The 14,779-nt window shown below is 42.5% G+C and overlaps 1 protein-coding gene across 1 annotated transcript in view; it reads right to left on the minus strand.

The window, feature by feature from the left end:
• The window catches only part of SLC38A9 (solute carrier family 38 member 9), a 396,909-nt gene that overhangs the window by 253,862 nt on the left and 128,268 nt on the right, over nt 1-14,779 (minus strand). The window contains exons 8-9 of the mRNA XM_078675090.1: nt 11,968-12,027; nt 5,995-6,195 (exon numbers count right to left, since the gene is read on the minus strand). Coding sequence (XP_078531216.1) covers nt 5,995-6,195; nt 11,968-12,027 — 261 coding nt within the window. The remainder of the gene's footprint in view (nt 1-5,994; nt 6,196-11,967; nt 12,028-14,779) is intronic.

Raw genomic sequence — 14,779 nt, forward strand, 5'->3', positions numbered from 1 at the left:
GTATTCATATTATTTTGAACTCTGTAATTATTATAATTTTTTTACACCCTATTTTATTAAAGTGTTTCCATTTTCAAATGCGTTTCTCATAGAGAAATACAAATGCCATAGGTTACAACATACAACGTGGTGGAGGCAGAAATATACCTTGCTCACATTATGGTAATTTTTGACAATCGAGAAGTTGTACTATCTGTTCATCCCACAAGCATGCATCATAAGTTGCCACTGTTAATGAACAAGTGTGCTGAAACGTTTCAAGCCCTGTTTTCTGGACCATCCTTCTGTATTTTAGTCCATGGCATTTAACCCATTTCTTTGCAAACTCCTTCAGAGAGCCTACTTCCTTTGAATACCATGCACCAATCCATGTAACACATTAATTCTCGAAGTATCATGGTATTTGGTTACCTCAATGCTGAATTGTATCTGTTTTTGTAAAAGTTACAACCAAATTACAAAAATAGGTTCTAATACTGGGTCCTAATCTTATATTCACAAAGCCTGAACAATATTACGGGTTCTTTTAGTCTCAGAGTTTCTCCTCGCATATCACTTATTTTTTAAATCTCTGCCCATTAGTGAGCTGCAACAATGCAATTCCATAGGGGGTGGGTAATGTGGCCCTCTGATCACAAACCCTCAGGCAGGTTTTCACTTCCAAGCACTTAAATATTTCGAGCTGCACCCTCATAATATATAATGTATGTAATATTTTTAACTGGACCAATCTTATGGAGACTATTCTAGGTGCATCTGGGTTTTATCCAAGTCACCATCTTCCATATTTTACAAGTTTGTTTAACACTATTTTAGAAGTACTAATCCTTTTTGGGTGTTGTTCATTAGTATGATATATACAAAGGAGATTTTTTTGCCAGACAATTAGAGATTCGTCAGCAATACGTATCCTTGTACTCTTTAATTATTGATCCTTGATATCAATCCTGTTGTAACTGAATTTTCTCTGTCATTACACTGTACCACCCCTGTAAAGTGCTCCGACTCCCTCAGGGTTAAGTGGCACTATACTGAGAACTACAAAAAAGTAAGCATGGTTTGGCAGATATTTCGCTTTTTAGTCTTAGTTGAAATCCCTTAATGTCAGTTCCTCGTAGGTGCTCACTCACTACTGCATTAGTCAGACTGAAAATACTTGCAAAAAGGTAGAGATCAGCTGGAACGTTAACAGGTCTCTGTTGGGACAGTGTCCTGACTTGACACCAGCAACCAGCCTCAAAGTAACTCTGTCTACCTCGATAGCAGCTTAACTCCAGCACTTTTAACTTGAGGAGAATCAGCCTACTTGTAGGAGTGGTGGGAGTTTGGGCAGAGAATATAAATCCAGCAAAATCCTGCTGATTTCCCACTGACCTCTCTAGCTTGCATTCAAGTCAAAGGACCCTAACTAAATGGCTAGACTAATCATAGCAACTCAGCTACATTTAATCCTGCTGTCAGAGGCCATAGCTGCATTGATTAGAAACATTTACAAACACTGTAACAAGGTCAGAGGAGTTGCAAAGACTTACAAGAACGCCCAGAAGCTACCCTGTAGAATAACAAAGGCCATATGGCTCAATGCTATAAATAAATTCTGGTTGTAATTCATCAAGTGTTATCACTTTTTAAATTTCAGTGTGTATCTTAGCTTTAACTGCGTTTTTTTTTTTTAAAAACCTTTATTGAAACTTGCAAAGTATTACATGCGCAGGCCCACAACCACAGGGGCCGGCCGCAAGCGTATCAAATGAATCAGGATGTAGAAACAAGAACACGACCGAAAAAAGCAATATCATAGATACGTCATATGTGAGTGCGCACTGCAAAGCATAAGGATATATGAGGTTTTCGTTTTTTTTAAAGTTATGTAGAGTAGGAACGGCTGCAGGAGCAATGGCGTCACACCACATAATAAAATAAGAAGAGGTAAGGGGGGGACGTACCCCGCAGAGCAAACAGAATCAGTTGATGAACCACACAGTTGTCAAAACAATACAGTCGCCGAGGCGGACCTAGAGCAAAAACAATACGACAGCAAGCAATAAAGCAGAGCACCATTCCGAAAACTCGCCCCCCAGGAACCTAAAGGCATAGTCGAGTGTAGAAGCCTTATAAGAAAAGGAAAAAGGGAAAGAAAGACAGCCAACCCTACTAAAGAGGTAAAGAACCCTCCCAGAGACAGACGGAAAAAGAAGAAAGGGACCATAGAACAAAACAAACTAAAATAACAAACCCCCCCCACACCCGCCACCCTACACCACTGTAATGGCTACGGCCTACCCCACTAACAGCGTGCCTGTCGCCCAGGAACTGCCCCAAAGGAGAGGGAAAGAAAAGAGAAAGCGGAGGAGGAGAAAGCAGACACACTCCCGGACTCCCATGCCCACCGCCAACAGCAACCACCCGGAGACACAATAAAACCAATATTCAGCAATTATACAAACCAGTCACGGTAGGATAAATAACAGCCACCCAATTCCCATCACAATATAGGCACAACCCCGGCATTAAGAAAAGCTATGATATCGGAACCCAGCGATAAAGTTCAGCCCTGGCCAGTACGGTCCGTCCTAAGAGTCTTTGCCACTCGAGCCGCCATTTTGATGGAAAAGGCAAAGCGTCCATAAAAGTTCTTTGCAGCATAAGAGGATCGAAAACAGGATAAAAGTACATGGCTCGAACTAGGAAAGATGTCCAAGAACAGCGAGCATCCGAAACCATCAGCAAGTAACTCGTGGCCACATGGAAGTTTGTCCATAGAAGTGATGGGTGGCAGCAGGGTCAGGCAAAAGACACTAGTGAGAAGCACGGGCTGGCTAGCCGGCAATAGGGGACCGTCGAGAATCATAAAGTCCGGGCGATGCACAGGGACCCCAACCTCTGAGATGCCATGCATCGCTGGTACCATCTCCAGCTGGAGACCAAACGAGGTGTCGTCCTCAGGTTCCAGGATACCGTCCACTTTCACCATCAGTGTCCGGAACACAGCGACTGTGTGCGAATGGAGCGCCCCAATGGCGGCCACAACGGCCCGTAGTGATGGCGTGCCCTCCGTCCGCTCCATCTCCTCTCGGTAGGTGACAGAGCCGGGTTCGGACCCCGGAGGCCGGCTGCTCCGGAGTCACAGGCCACGTAAATCTGATCACAAATAATGGGCGCTCCTCGTCTTATAGAACACACCTTCGCCGTCAGGGAGGACCCAGCCCGTCGACCCCCACGGGGCAGAAAGGGCTCCGGGCGCCCGGCCTCCACCACAGCAGCCGGCGTGGCACGCTGGCGTGTCCCGGGTGTGGATCGTTCAAAGGATCGTCAGAAAAATCAACAATTCAGGCACTCTTCGGGAGACCGGGCTCAGTCCAGGTCTCACGGCCGATGTTGTTCAACTCCGACTCGGGTAGTCTAGAAATCGAGGCCCCGGCTTCAACACGATGTTAGGCCGAGAATAGAAACACGACGTATCTTCGTCAGCCGATAAGGTAGAAATCTTGGGATTGCACCTCTGGAAGCAGTAGACCTTCATAGACAAGAAAATCAGGTGTACAGACAGGATGAAAGACAGGATAATCGAGCTGTTGGCGGAGGTCGACGGAGCCGGGAGCTTATGCGGCCATCTTGATTCGTAGCGTAGCTCCTCCTTTAACTGCGTTTTTAAATTAACAGTTGAAAAGAAATATCCTTCTGTAAAGTTACTGCACTGGCTGGGTATTTATTATGTCCAGTTGTACTCTTCCCACCTTCTAGATTAAATCTCAACTTTGCAACCCTTGGGGCATGAAGTAACCAAAGGGAGTAACTTGGGTATACAACTGGAGTAAACTAGCATTAGTGGCCCTGACATTGTGTTAAAGGACAGAACACAGACAATATGGCTTAGTAGCTAGGACTATAATTAAAATGGCTGCAATGTTTTTTCTGTGCACTGACAGTAAGCGTTTTTTAGCATAGGAAGCTATATGAGGTATGTTTCCAGTTTACATGTAAGAATCGTTTTGTGCCTCAAAGAATAAGGGAGGGCATTCCACAAGCAGACTGAGAAATGTCAACCCGATACCCTCATTGGTAGGAGAATGAAAAAGGCCCTGAATAAATTAATTTTCATGAGCAGATTTTAAATCTCGAATAAGGAAATAGGCAGTAACATTCTCCTGTAGCTATTTGGAAATCAACCTGTAAAGGAATCCTGGAGTCCACTGGAAACCAATGTTAGGAACACCAGGATGATCCCTTTTCTTTTAGAGAACCCCAGTGTTATGCAGTCTCTAAAGTTGGGAGATTTTGTATTTCTGCATACTCGGAAGCGCCCTGGCAGTATCTTGTCTGGAATTTACTTCAGTGGTAAATGGGATGGCCCCCCACCATGGAGGAATGTGGTCGATGAGTGAGAAAAAGAGTTCTCCCACTATAGTTTTAGGTCCAGAGGAGGGAGAAAAGAAACCAAAGCTAGGGGGGGGGTAACTCTGATTAGACCGATATTATTTTTTCACAGAAATTTTTCTCAAACATTTTAAGAGAAGGATGCTATGAGTAAGAAAAAGTCATGTCGTTTCTTCAAAACATTATTTTTTTTTCCCTTTTTTTTGTTTTGCAGTTTGGCTGTTTATACATACATACAAATTACTTTGTGACACGCAAAAATAATTTTAAATAACAGATTACCTAAATACATTTAAACTACACAAAATGCAATTGAAGCGAGACCCCAAGCAGTTTGTCTTATCCTATTGTCATTCATTCCATCATGCATACCTCTACATTCATTACCTATTCTAAAAAGACAGATATAAACATAATAACATAACCTCACATTAGACCAACACAAAATATTTAGGATAGACCTCTACCAATTAGTCACTTTCTGATCTGTCGAGATGGTACGCACCAAAGACCTGCACATATACTATGAATTTGTTACACATATAGAGAAAGAAGGATTTTTTGTTGTAAATCTTGTACAGATCAGATCATGATGGAATGAATGACAATAGGATAAGACAAACTGCTTGGGGTCTCGCTTCAATTGCATTTCGTGTAGTTTAAATGTATTTAGGTAATCTGTTATTTAAAATTATTTTTGCGTGTCACAAAGTAATTTGTATGTATGTATAAACAGACAAACTGCAAAACAAAAAAAAGGGAAAAAAATAAATAATGTTTTGAAGAAACTACATGACTTTTTCTTACTCATAGCATCCTTCTCTTAAAATGTTTGAGAAAAATTTCTGTGAACAAATAATATAGGTCTAATCAGAGGTACCCCCCCCACCCCCCTAGCTTTGGAATGTGGTCGATGATCCTTCCACAAGGGTAGTGAAACTATATCACACTTATTCAACATGGGACTGTCAGATGATAACATAAGCATGACAATTTGGGGTAAATGTCATAATGGAGTATACTATGCAATCCCACTTAGGAAAGAAAGGTACGGGCTGCATATCTGAGATCTGGCTGATGAGTATTTGTTTGAGGCATACATGTTTTGCTTGATAGTGTAAAAGCAGAAAAGTTGTGTCTAATGGATAGAAAGACTGCCTGGTTGCTATTTGTACATTTAAGAGGAGAATACTCGAGAGCATGTACAATTCAACACTCACTCAATTAAACTTAAACAGTTATGTTTAATGTGTGCACAATGAATTTGAGCAGGTTTCTACAAATTTTCATAATAACGTTTTAAAACGTGCAACTGTGTAAGTCGTTTTAGCAAATCACACATTAAATGCAGACAGCTGGGCAAGCACAAGAGCATTAAAACCATCAACGATTCAAAATAAGGTGTGCAGCATTAAAAATGGGTAAAACACAAAGTGACGCAGAAAGTAATTCACAAGAGAAAAATATGTAGTGGATAGAAAAACAGAATGAGATGCAATCAAATCTAAAACCAAACAGCTGTGATAAAACATTGGACAATGACTAAAGCAGGACAATGTAAACACTGAGCTACAGAATAACCACTGTGCTATAGTAAAAAAATATTTTAAACCATACCTAAAACATTGAACTTAGCGAAGAAAGCAGGTGATTTGAAATTCAGCAACGGTAGTAGTACTACAATCAGATAAATTGGAACGGTTCTGGTTTTGCTCCACCACAACTCAAATTGCGGTAGGTCTCCTGTGGTATTGCCATAAAAGATTTCCAAGGTTGTGTGATTTGGATGGTCACTGGTACCAGCATTTGGACAAATAACTAAAACAAAAACAAAATTGTGTTAAAAAAAACCTTCAAGCTACAAAGAATGAACAATACAAATATAAATATGCTGACAAGCTTTATTCTGGTCATGCTGGATATATTAACCGTACTTGTTATAAATATGATGCCCACCTCGCATTCAACTGATGAACACCAATAAAATTAGATTGAAAGTGGAAATGAGCCAAAGCTTTCATATGTTTTCTCTTAGCCACAGACACAGTACACAACATGTCTGTATTTTACATTTACAAAAACACATGGCAAAGGTACAAATAAGCAAGATTACTATTGGCTTGGAGTTATCAATGTAAATGTATTTTGATACTGTGCTAGGTGTCTTCAGTTGGTTGAAGAAATCGATAAGTACCAGTGGACTGAACTAAATGAGTCCCAAATTGCTGTGACTGTTCTTGGCTACATGTTTACATTCACAACACAGCACTGCGCAGAACTGCATCTCCAGCTTCCTTCAGCCAGGAGCAATGTTTGGGAAAATTGTGAGGTGACATTTTTCACTCCTTTGCAAAAAGTCTTCACTGAGGAGACTTCAGCAAGTCTCACTTTTGCAGCCGTCTAGTCTTATTAAATCAGTCCATATACATATTAAAACTCTTGTCCCACCAGCAGCGAGGGCATAAACGGACTCGAGATGAAGTGCAGGATGATGGAGGCGCTGGAGAAGCAGGTACAGGAATTAGAAGCCACACATGGGCAGATAAGGGCCCAGCAAATTTGCGGCACCTTGACAGTGGTAAGGGTACAACTTAAACCACTGAACAGATAGATAGAGCAGTGCATGCCAAGAGGAAACAAAGCAGATAAATTAAAAGCCTGTAAACTAGGCCCGCATATGCAGAAACTCATGGACTATGACCAAACCGGGTTTATACCGGCTAGAGAATGCAGAGATAACACTAATTAATATAGTTCATTTAAAAAATGTATTGCCATTTCAAATCCGTCACAGTACATACAAATCAATCTGTACGGTACATACATATGTCTTAATGCATTGCTGCCATTCAATACTCAAACCTTTCAACTTGCATCCCACTCCCTCCCTCTTGAGTCGCTTCCGCTTATTGATATCTCTCTCTCTCTCCCTCTCTCTCTCTCTCTCCCCTCACCTCTCCTCTCCTCTCCTCTCCCCTCCCCGCTTCCCCTCCCCTCCCCTCCCTTTCTCTCCCCCTCCACAGGTGGTTGACGATTAGTATATTCCTACAGAAGGATCGTTGGTTCTCGTGTGTCATGTGTTTTGTGTCAGTGGAGAGGTTTCCTGGGGAGGACCGTCTCCTCTCCATCTGGCTTGCTCAGGCTCTTCCTCTGCTGTCTGGTTTCGTGGTGGGGAGCCGTCGGGAGCTGGCTGCTCCTGTTCCTGCTCGGGCATCGTCAGTTTGTCTACTCATTGTCCCCATGCTCTGGCTCTGTCTGTGGTGCTTCTGCTCCGTCCTGCTTCTGCCAATAGTATCCTCCCTTCCGCACTTGCCCATTTTTCACGCTCCTGCTTCCATGTTCCAACGCTTAGTCCCCCTATCGACTTCAAATTCCTAGTGATCTCCCGTTAGGCTAGTACTAAAACAAAATTCTGGATTTTCGCCGTCGTTTTGGTCTTGGCTGTATCTGGGAACCAGCCCAGTATGCAGTGCCCCGGGGTGCGCAGGATCTCTTTATCCACGATTGCTACCAATATGTGGAGAACCTCTTCCCAGAATGGAGTCAACCTGGGGCAGTCCCAGAACATGTGCAGTATGTGTGCCTCTCTAAACCCACATCTAGGGCATGCCGCTTCCTCAATATGGAAGTGCTTCCTGATGTGTGCCAGAGTGAGGTAAGCCCTTTGTAGAACGTAATAGTTAATTAGTTTGAACCTTGCGTTTCTGGTTGCTTTTAATGTTCTCTGGACTGTACTCTCCCAGGCCTCCTCAGGGAGCGGGATCCCTAGATCTACCTCCCATTTCGTTTGCAATCTCTTCATCGGCTTCTGAATGTCTTGTTTCATGGCTCTATATAGGCAGGAGACTGTTTTTATCCTCCCTGCTGATGTGACGACATACCTGCAGCCATCCAGCGCTTGTGGCTCCACTGTTCCTGTCCCCCAGTGTTTCCTCATACTCAAGGTGATTGCCCTGTGTAGTAGGAAGTGACCCTGGGGTAGGACATATTCTGCCCGAAAGTCCTCGAAAGGGAGCATTTCAGAGTCACAGTCCAGGTCTCCCGCTCTCTGTACTCCTGCCTCCACCCAGTCTTCTATTCCCGCCCAGCTCCCTCTGTGCGCTAGGCCTTGAAGTAGTGCCATCGGTAACTCGGGTGAGTTAGGGACTCGATGGATCGCGCGCTGATGGAATCTGGACCAGCATTTATTGATCACATTAGTTTCCATGGTGTCTTGTGCTATCTGCCTTCGTACTCGCAGTACCAGTTTTGCCTATTCTGCCTCTGTCGGTGCTAGTGAATACTGGGTCCTTTTCTGATTCCGCCCGCTGCCAGCCACTGGATCAGCCAGTTGAGCTGCGCCGCCAGGTAATATAGCTCTAAATCTGGCACCACCAACCCTCCTGTCGCCGAAGAACGTTTCAGCATGGTGAGAGCCACTAGCCTTCGTCTCGTTCCCCATAGGAACAATGTGATCATGGAATACAGGTCCTAAAGCATTGCCCTTGGGATCCATACTGGGAGGGTGCGTGAAAAGTACAGCAGACAGGGCAGGGCCACCATCTTCAGCAGGGCGACCCTGCCAGCCATAGACAATGGCACGGTTCCCCAGAAGCAATGTTTTTCTGAGGGGTTCACTCCTATTTCCTATTCCTATCACTTTTCAAATGAGAATATTTTTTTTTCAAGATAATCAGTGGTGCTGCACCGCTAGGCATGCTGTCGACACACGTTACATAAACAAGCAACATATAACAAGTACTTGAATGCAGTGGGCACTGTTCACTTTAAAACAAATTCAAAAATGTGTTAATCACAATATTGATCACAAGCTACTTTTTACTTAATTCTAAAGCATTTATTTATTCATTTTGAACTTCTGTTTGATTACGTTTGGTACCATACTACTAGTGCCTCATACTTATTCCTAACAACAAAATCTTTATATCATATTTGCCTTGATACATAATTTAACGTAAGTGTAAATCATAACATTGTATGCGCTACACAACATATATATGTCCTGTTCCTTTTCATGCCCGATGCATTTCAGGACAGCAAGGTCCCTTCCTCAGGGGCATATCTGAACCCCCCCCCCCCCAAATGTCATTGTTTAAACATTTATAGAATACATGGAGTTACTCAAAATACCAAAAACCCTTTGTGCACTTAATGGTTCACACAAACCATTATTATTATTCACACCACTTCTTAGTACATGCTTCACCTTATCAAATCAAGCCTGAATGTATGACCATTCAGTTGTGTTTATGGTATTCATGCAAAATACCAGTCATGCCTTAGTGACCATAGTTATACTAGCATTATTTAAATCACCCAGTGTTTGTCTCACCCATGATGGAGTAGTAACAAGTCATCTAACCAGTCCTACCTCGTGAGAGCCCACTCGGTAGAAGATCCTTGATTATTGCGAAGCCAATCAATCAAAATAAATCTATAACCAAAGGCAGGCGGGTGAGCTGTGTGGTTTTTGGTAAAGTAAAGGTTTTGTTGGGTATTTTTAGAGACAGAAATTACGAGGCAACTAACTACATGGAACACACTCAAGGTTCTGTAAGGAGAGTGTGACAACGTATAGCGTGGTCTAGTTGTTTTTGGCAATCTGTTGCCTGAAAGGTATTCATTCAGCAATGGAACATTATATTTCGGCATATTTTTGTTATAGATTCATTTAGATTGATTGGCTTACTTGCCATACTAAAATACTGGTATCGTTAGACAAAATAGCTGCTGAAAACTATTCAGAACACCTGCAGTCAGCACAGAGTGACTAACAAACATTGCATATGAGGAGCCCATCCTAGCGAGGGAGGCTGGCAGTAAACAAGGTGGTCTTCCTACCCAGAATTGCATATGTGATGCAAGCACTTCCACTACAACCTCTCAAAAACATCCTCAGTAAGTTGCAAATGCTAATAGAGGCTTCATGTAGGAGGGTAGTAAGCCTTGAATTGTGAGGAAGCATGCCCATCAACCACATGTTCAGAGCAGAATGGGTGTTCTCTGCCTAACAAACTACTCTAGTGGAACATATGCAAAATATAGTTGAATGGAATAGAACAGAACCAGAAAAATAATGGTGTTTCACTCATCAGTTTATATAAAGGCATAAACGTTTGGAAAGAAGCATGCCTGGCCCGGACACAGGGCAAGTGCCTTCTATTCGTAACCCATCACAAACGTCACCCATGGCAACTTGGGAACAATTAACTATATCAAGAGGATTCACTGCTTTTTCCTGACCATTTACAGAATGTATCAGTAATCACAAGTTCACCAGGTTGCCCCCAGGGAAAGCCTACATCGAGTAACATCATGCAGTCTGTGATGGAATAGAGGATTTCTATGACCACGTGTGTCTCAGGTCCATTGCCCTGACTGAAAACGGTAACGGGACACCGGAAGGGGAGGGACTGAGATACCCTCAAATAAGACACTGCTCCAATTAGCCCTCAGGCCAGCAGACCATTAACGTTTTTGAGGAATGGTTCATCACGAAAAAAAGATACACATCTGTTATCAGAAATCTATAATTTTCTCACAAGCAGTCCATTGAAAGACAAATCACCGGCCCAGGAGAGATGGGTAGTGCAACAAAGTCGTACATTTGCATACACAGAATGGATAAAATATTACAGAACATGAGTAACAGCCAATAGTGTCACAAGAAGAGAAACATAAGTAAAAATGGCTTCATATTGGTATTATGCACCAGCCAACATGCATAAATGGAATCCCTCAAAATCAGAAGTGTGCTGGAAGAAATGTGGAGGAACAGGCACAGTTGTTCATATACATGGCATTGACCTCAGCTAGAAACGTACTGAGATGAGATTTTGGCAGGATGTTTAGCATTACCTTTCTAAAATTTCTAGCATAAACAAACAATCATGTACCTTCCGAATAGACAGATGCACCCCTTGCAGTTACCTAGAGGGAAAGCAATATCACTTGCGGAGCAAAGCAAACCATCACAGCAGCGTGAGGAACAGACAAGGTACCAGAGCATCATAGCAGGCTAAACTGTTTGGGGGAAATGTATTAAGGTACTCAGGATAATCAATCAGAATGGTACAAAAGGAGAAATAGTGGGCATACACAGTAGTCCACTGGCACAGTAGAAGAGCAAAGGAAATCATAACATGCTTGGACAGCCATTAAAGCGGAGTTGAGAAAACTGTATATATCATCTCAGGGTGTCTTGGCAGTAAAGGGGAAATCTTGTTTTTATTTTTTTTAAACAATACAACATTTTGCAATCTTGAAAACGTATCACATAATGTATTTTGCACAAAAAAAACTGGGCAAAGCCATATCCGCATTGTATAGTGTGCTCCCATTACATATTGGGCAAGGTGCATTGTGGCCTTTTCAATTATTTCGAGTCTTCGCAACATATTTCCAGAGGAGAGTACCCTCAGTCTTGCCTACTGATGTGTGTCTTGGTTTTATAGAAAAATGCTGCACAGCTGCAAGACTTTGTCTGTTATTTTGTTTTCATTACAGGATCCTAGAAAGCACTGAACATTCAACTATTATTTATTTATTTCAACAAATATTAACTCGAGATGGTATGATAGTTTGCATTACCTTTATCACTTCCATTGGAACTTAATACAACATCGGTAACATTAACATCATGCACATAATCTGAGAAAAGAAACAAGATAGTTAGAAACTGCAATATTTGATACAGTATACATAATAAACACAAGAAAAACAATACATTTTGCCACATTCTTCACAAAAGCACTAATCCTGTAGTACATTTCAGTGGAAGTTCCAAGTGACCTTTTTCATTTATCCCATAAATCATTGGCCGTTTGCAAAATAAATAGATAATTACTTTTTTACCTCTACTGCATAAATCAAATTCTACTGACAAGTCACGAAATTCAAATGTGGTAAAGAAATTTGGGGCACTTTTTTTTCAAAAACGTCATTGCCATTTTTAGGTTTAAATTGTTTTATTATGTAATTGTGCATATAATATTCTTCAAATACACAAAGAAAAACGTATACAATTCCAACAACGACAAATTCAATGTTCAGCATCTTGTACGGCAAAAGCTATTCACTGCAACAAACATAACTGTCTGAAGACACAAAAGGGAAGATCGCTAGTCTAGAGCAACATCACTCCGCTGAAAACCTCTTGTTGCCCAGAAAAACTCATGGACCCAGTCTCAATCAGTCTCAATGTCTCTCAAATCACATTCTCCAGGGACGTTCTCCCCCCCCTCATGGTAGCACGCCTAAAGCATTTCAAGCTAGAGCAAAACGGAAAGGGAAAGATCTCAGCCACTTAAGTTTCAGTACCTCACAAGAGTTTCCAAAAATGTTTTTGCTGCCTCTAGTAAAGACATACACCACTTCAAATTTTGCTGGATACTGGACTGTGGAATTAGCCCCACATGGTATTCATCTCCTTTTTAAGATCCATCAAGTTTCACTTCCACTTTCTGGATAAAATGTCTGGGCGCACATCAGGAAAAAGCAGCACACAGCGTCCCTTGCACGGAAACTCTTTGCATCTGATCACCTTACCTCTACACTGATCCCTAATATATAATTTGCACAGAACCACCAAAGTCCCTGCTGCGATAGCTTTAGTCATAGACCCTTTCATGAGGAGTCAATAGCAAAGGGATAATGGAGATGGCACAACCGACCCCAAACCATTAGTAAAACCCAAATCATCTTCCTATACGCTCATGCAGTTCATCTGCAGATATCTCAACAGGGACAAGAGTACTCTCAATTGAGTTCATTTTCAAATATGAGTCAGCTGGGTACTGTAAAGTCCAGTGTAATACTCCAGGAATAAGCTGTTCATCCCCGATTGCGTGTGCACTACCTCCCCTGACGGGTCTACCAAGCCCAGGATTGGCATTCCCCGGGGTGTCGGATCGGCCAACCATGCCAGCAGCGCACTCGATTTGTCCCCCTCAGCATGCATCCTTGCCCTGTAGCTCTTATAGTCAAAGGAACACAATCTCTCCACCTGAACCGTTACTGCCTCTCTAGCTTCCGATATCTCGGTTTGCGCCCCTGGATTCCCAGGTCGGACCCTCTCCGCACGCCATAACCGGCCTTCTGTCGTCTCCGAGTCAGTCAAAATCGTTTTCCGTACTCCAACCACTTTACTAATACAGATCCCCCTAGTCACAACCTTGAACGCATCCCACTCGAGTGCCAATGAAGTTGCAGTCCCCTCGTTCGTCTCAAAGTGTTGTTCAATATACCCGTCCTCAGTTCCTTCCCAAAAACCGGATCTTCCAAAGCTTCAGGTCTGAGCCGCCAGGTCGGTATGACCGCCCTCTCCTGACTCCATCTTATTCGCACCCGTAACGGGTTATGGCCGGACAGTGTTCTTGCCAGGGATTCACTACCCGTCACCTTGGAGTGAACAGCAGGTTCGCATCTAACCATACATGCAAATCGTGCAGGCCAGAGTAATAGGAGTAATCCCTCTCTTCCAGATGCTGGGCCCGCCACGTGTCAATTAGCCCCCAGTTGGTTTGCCAGGTGCCTCTTGCTTTGGAGATACTATGCACTGAAGCCCCAGATAGCGGGGGTGAGATCTATCCCGCTCTACATCTGTTATTGAGTTAAATTCTCCCCCCAGTATTGTCACCATAGTTAGATATGGCGCTAGGCTCCCCAACAACCTCTCAAAAAAGGAAGGTTAGTCTACATTGGGGCATACACATTACATAAAGCTACATCTATCCCATTGAGCCGTCCCATCACCGCTACAAATCTCCCCTCCGGGTCAACCAATTGCTGCGTTGGAAAAAGGTAGTGAATCATTTGTACTTTTCCTGCTAACCCTCCAGCGCCAGCTGAGAAATCCCTGCATGCCCCAGAAGGTATCAAACTTTCAGATTTTACAGAGACAAAACTATATATTTAAGATAACAAACACTTGTTTCATTCTTGTGCAAATCGAGGCACAAATGCTCCTGTGTTAAAAAGGTCAGTTTTCAGACGGATTGTTTATTACATACATTTATATGCTATCTGAATGCTTATGTTCCCTTCCACTCAGAACTTCCACTCATAGAACTAAAGTTATAACTGAGAGGGTTGTCAGGCAACATTACAATAACAGAACTATCTCATTCTTCTACCTGGACATTTGAGCATACTTTCTTAACATACTACTGCTGTTCTCCCTCAAATACATGTTTCATTATGTCAAGCAATTTACCTATTTTTACCTGTCTTAGTCGAGGTAATATTTCAGATTCTATCCTAGTGGTGATGAAAATAATTATTTACCTATTTATTTCGTTAGGGGTCGGTAGAGCTTGCTACTTCATACTTCTTTAGAAGAGGAATAGAAGGCTGAAAGATACAAAAAGCACTCAGGCACAGGCATCAAAAGAAAAACCGGTAG

This window comes from Lissotriton helveticus, chromosome 2_1 (genome assembly GCF_964261635.1).
Source record: "Lissotriton helveticus chromosome 2_1, aLisHel1.1, whole genome shotgun sequence".
Taxonomy (NCBI): Eukaryota; Metazoa; Chordata; class Amphibia; order Caudata; family Salamandridae; genus Lissotriton; species Lissotriton helveticus.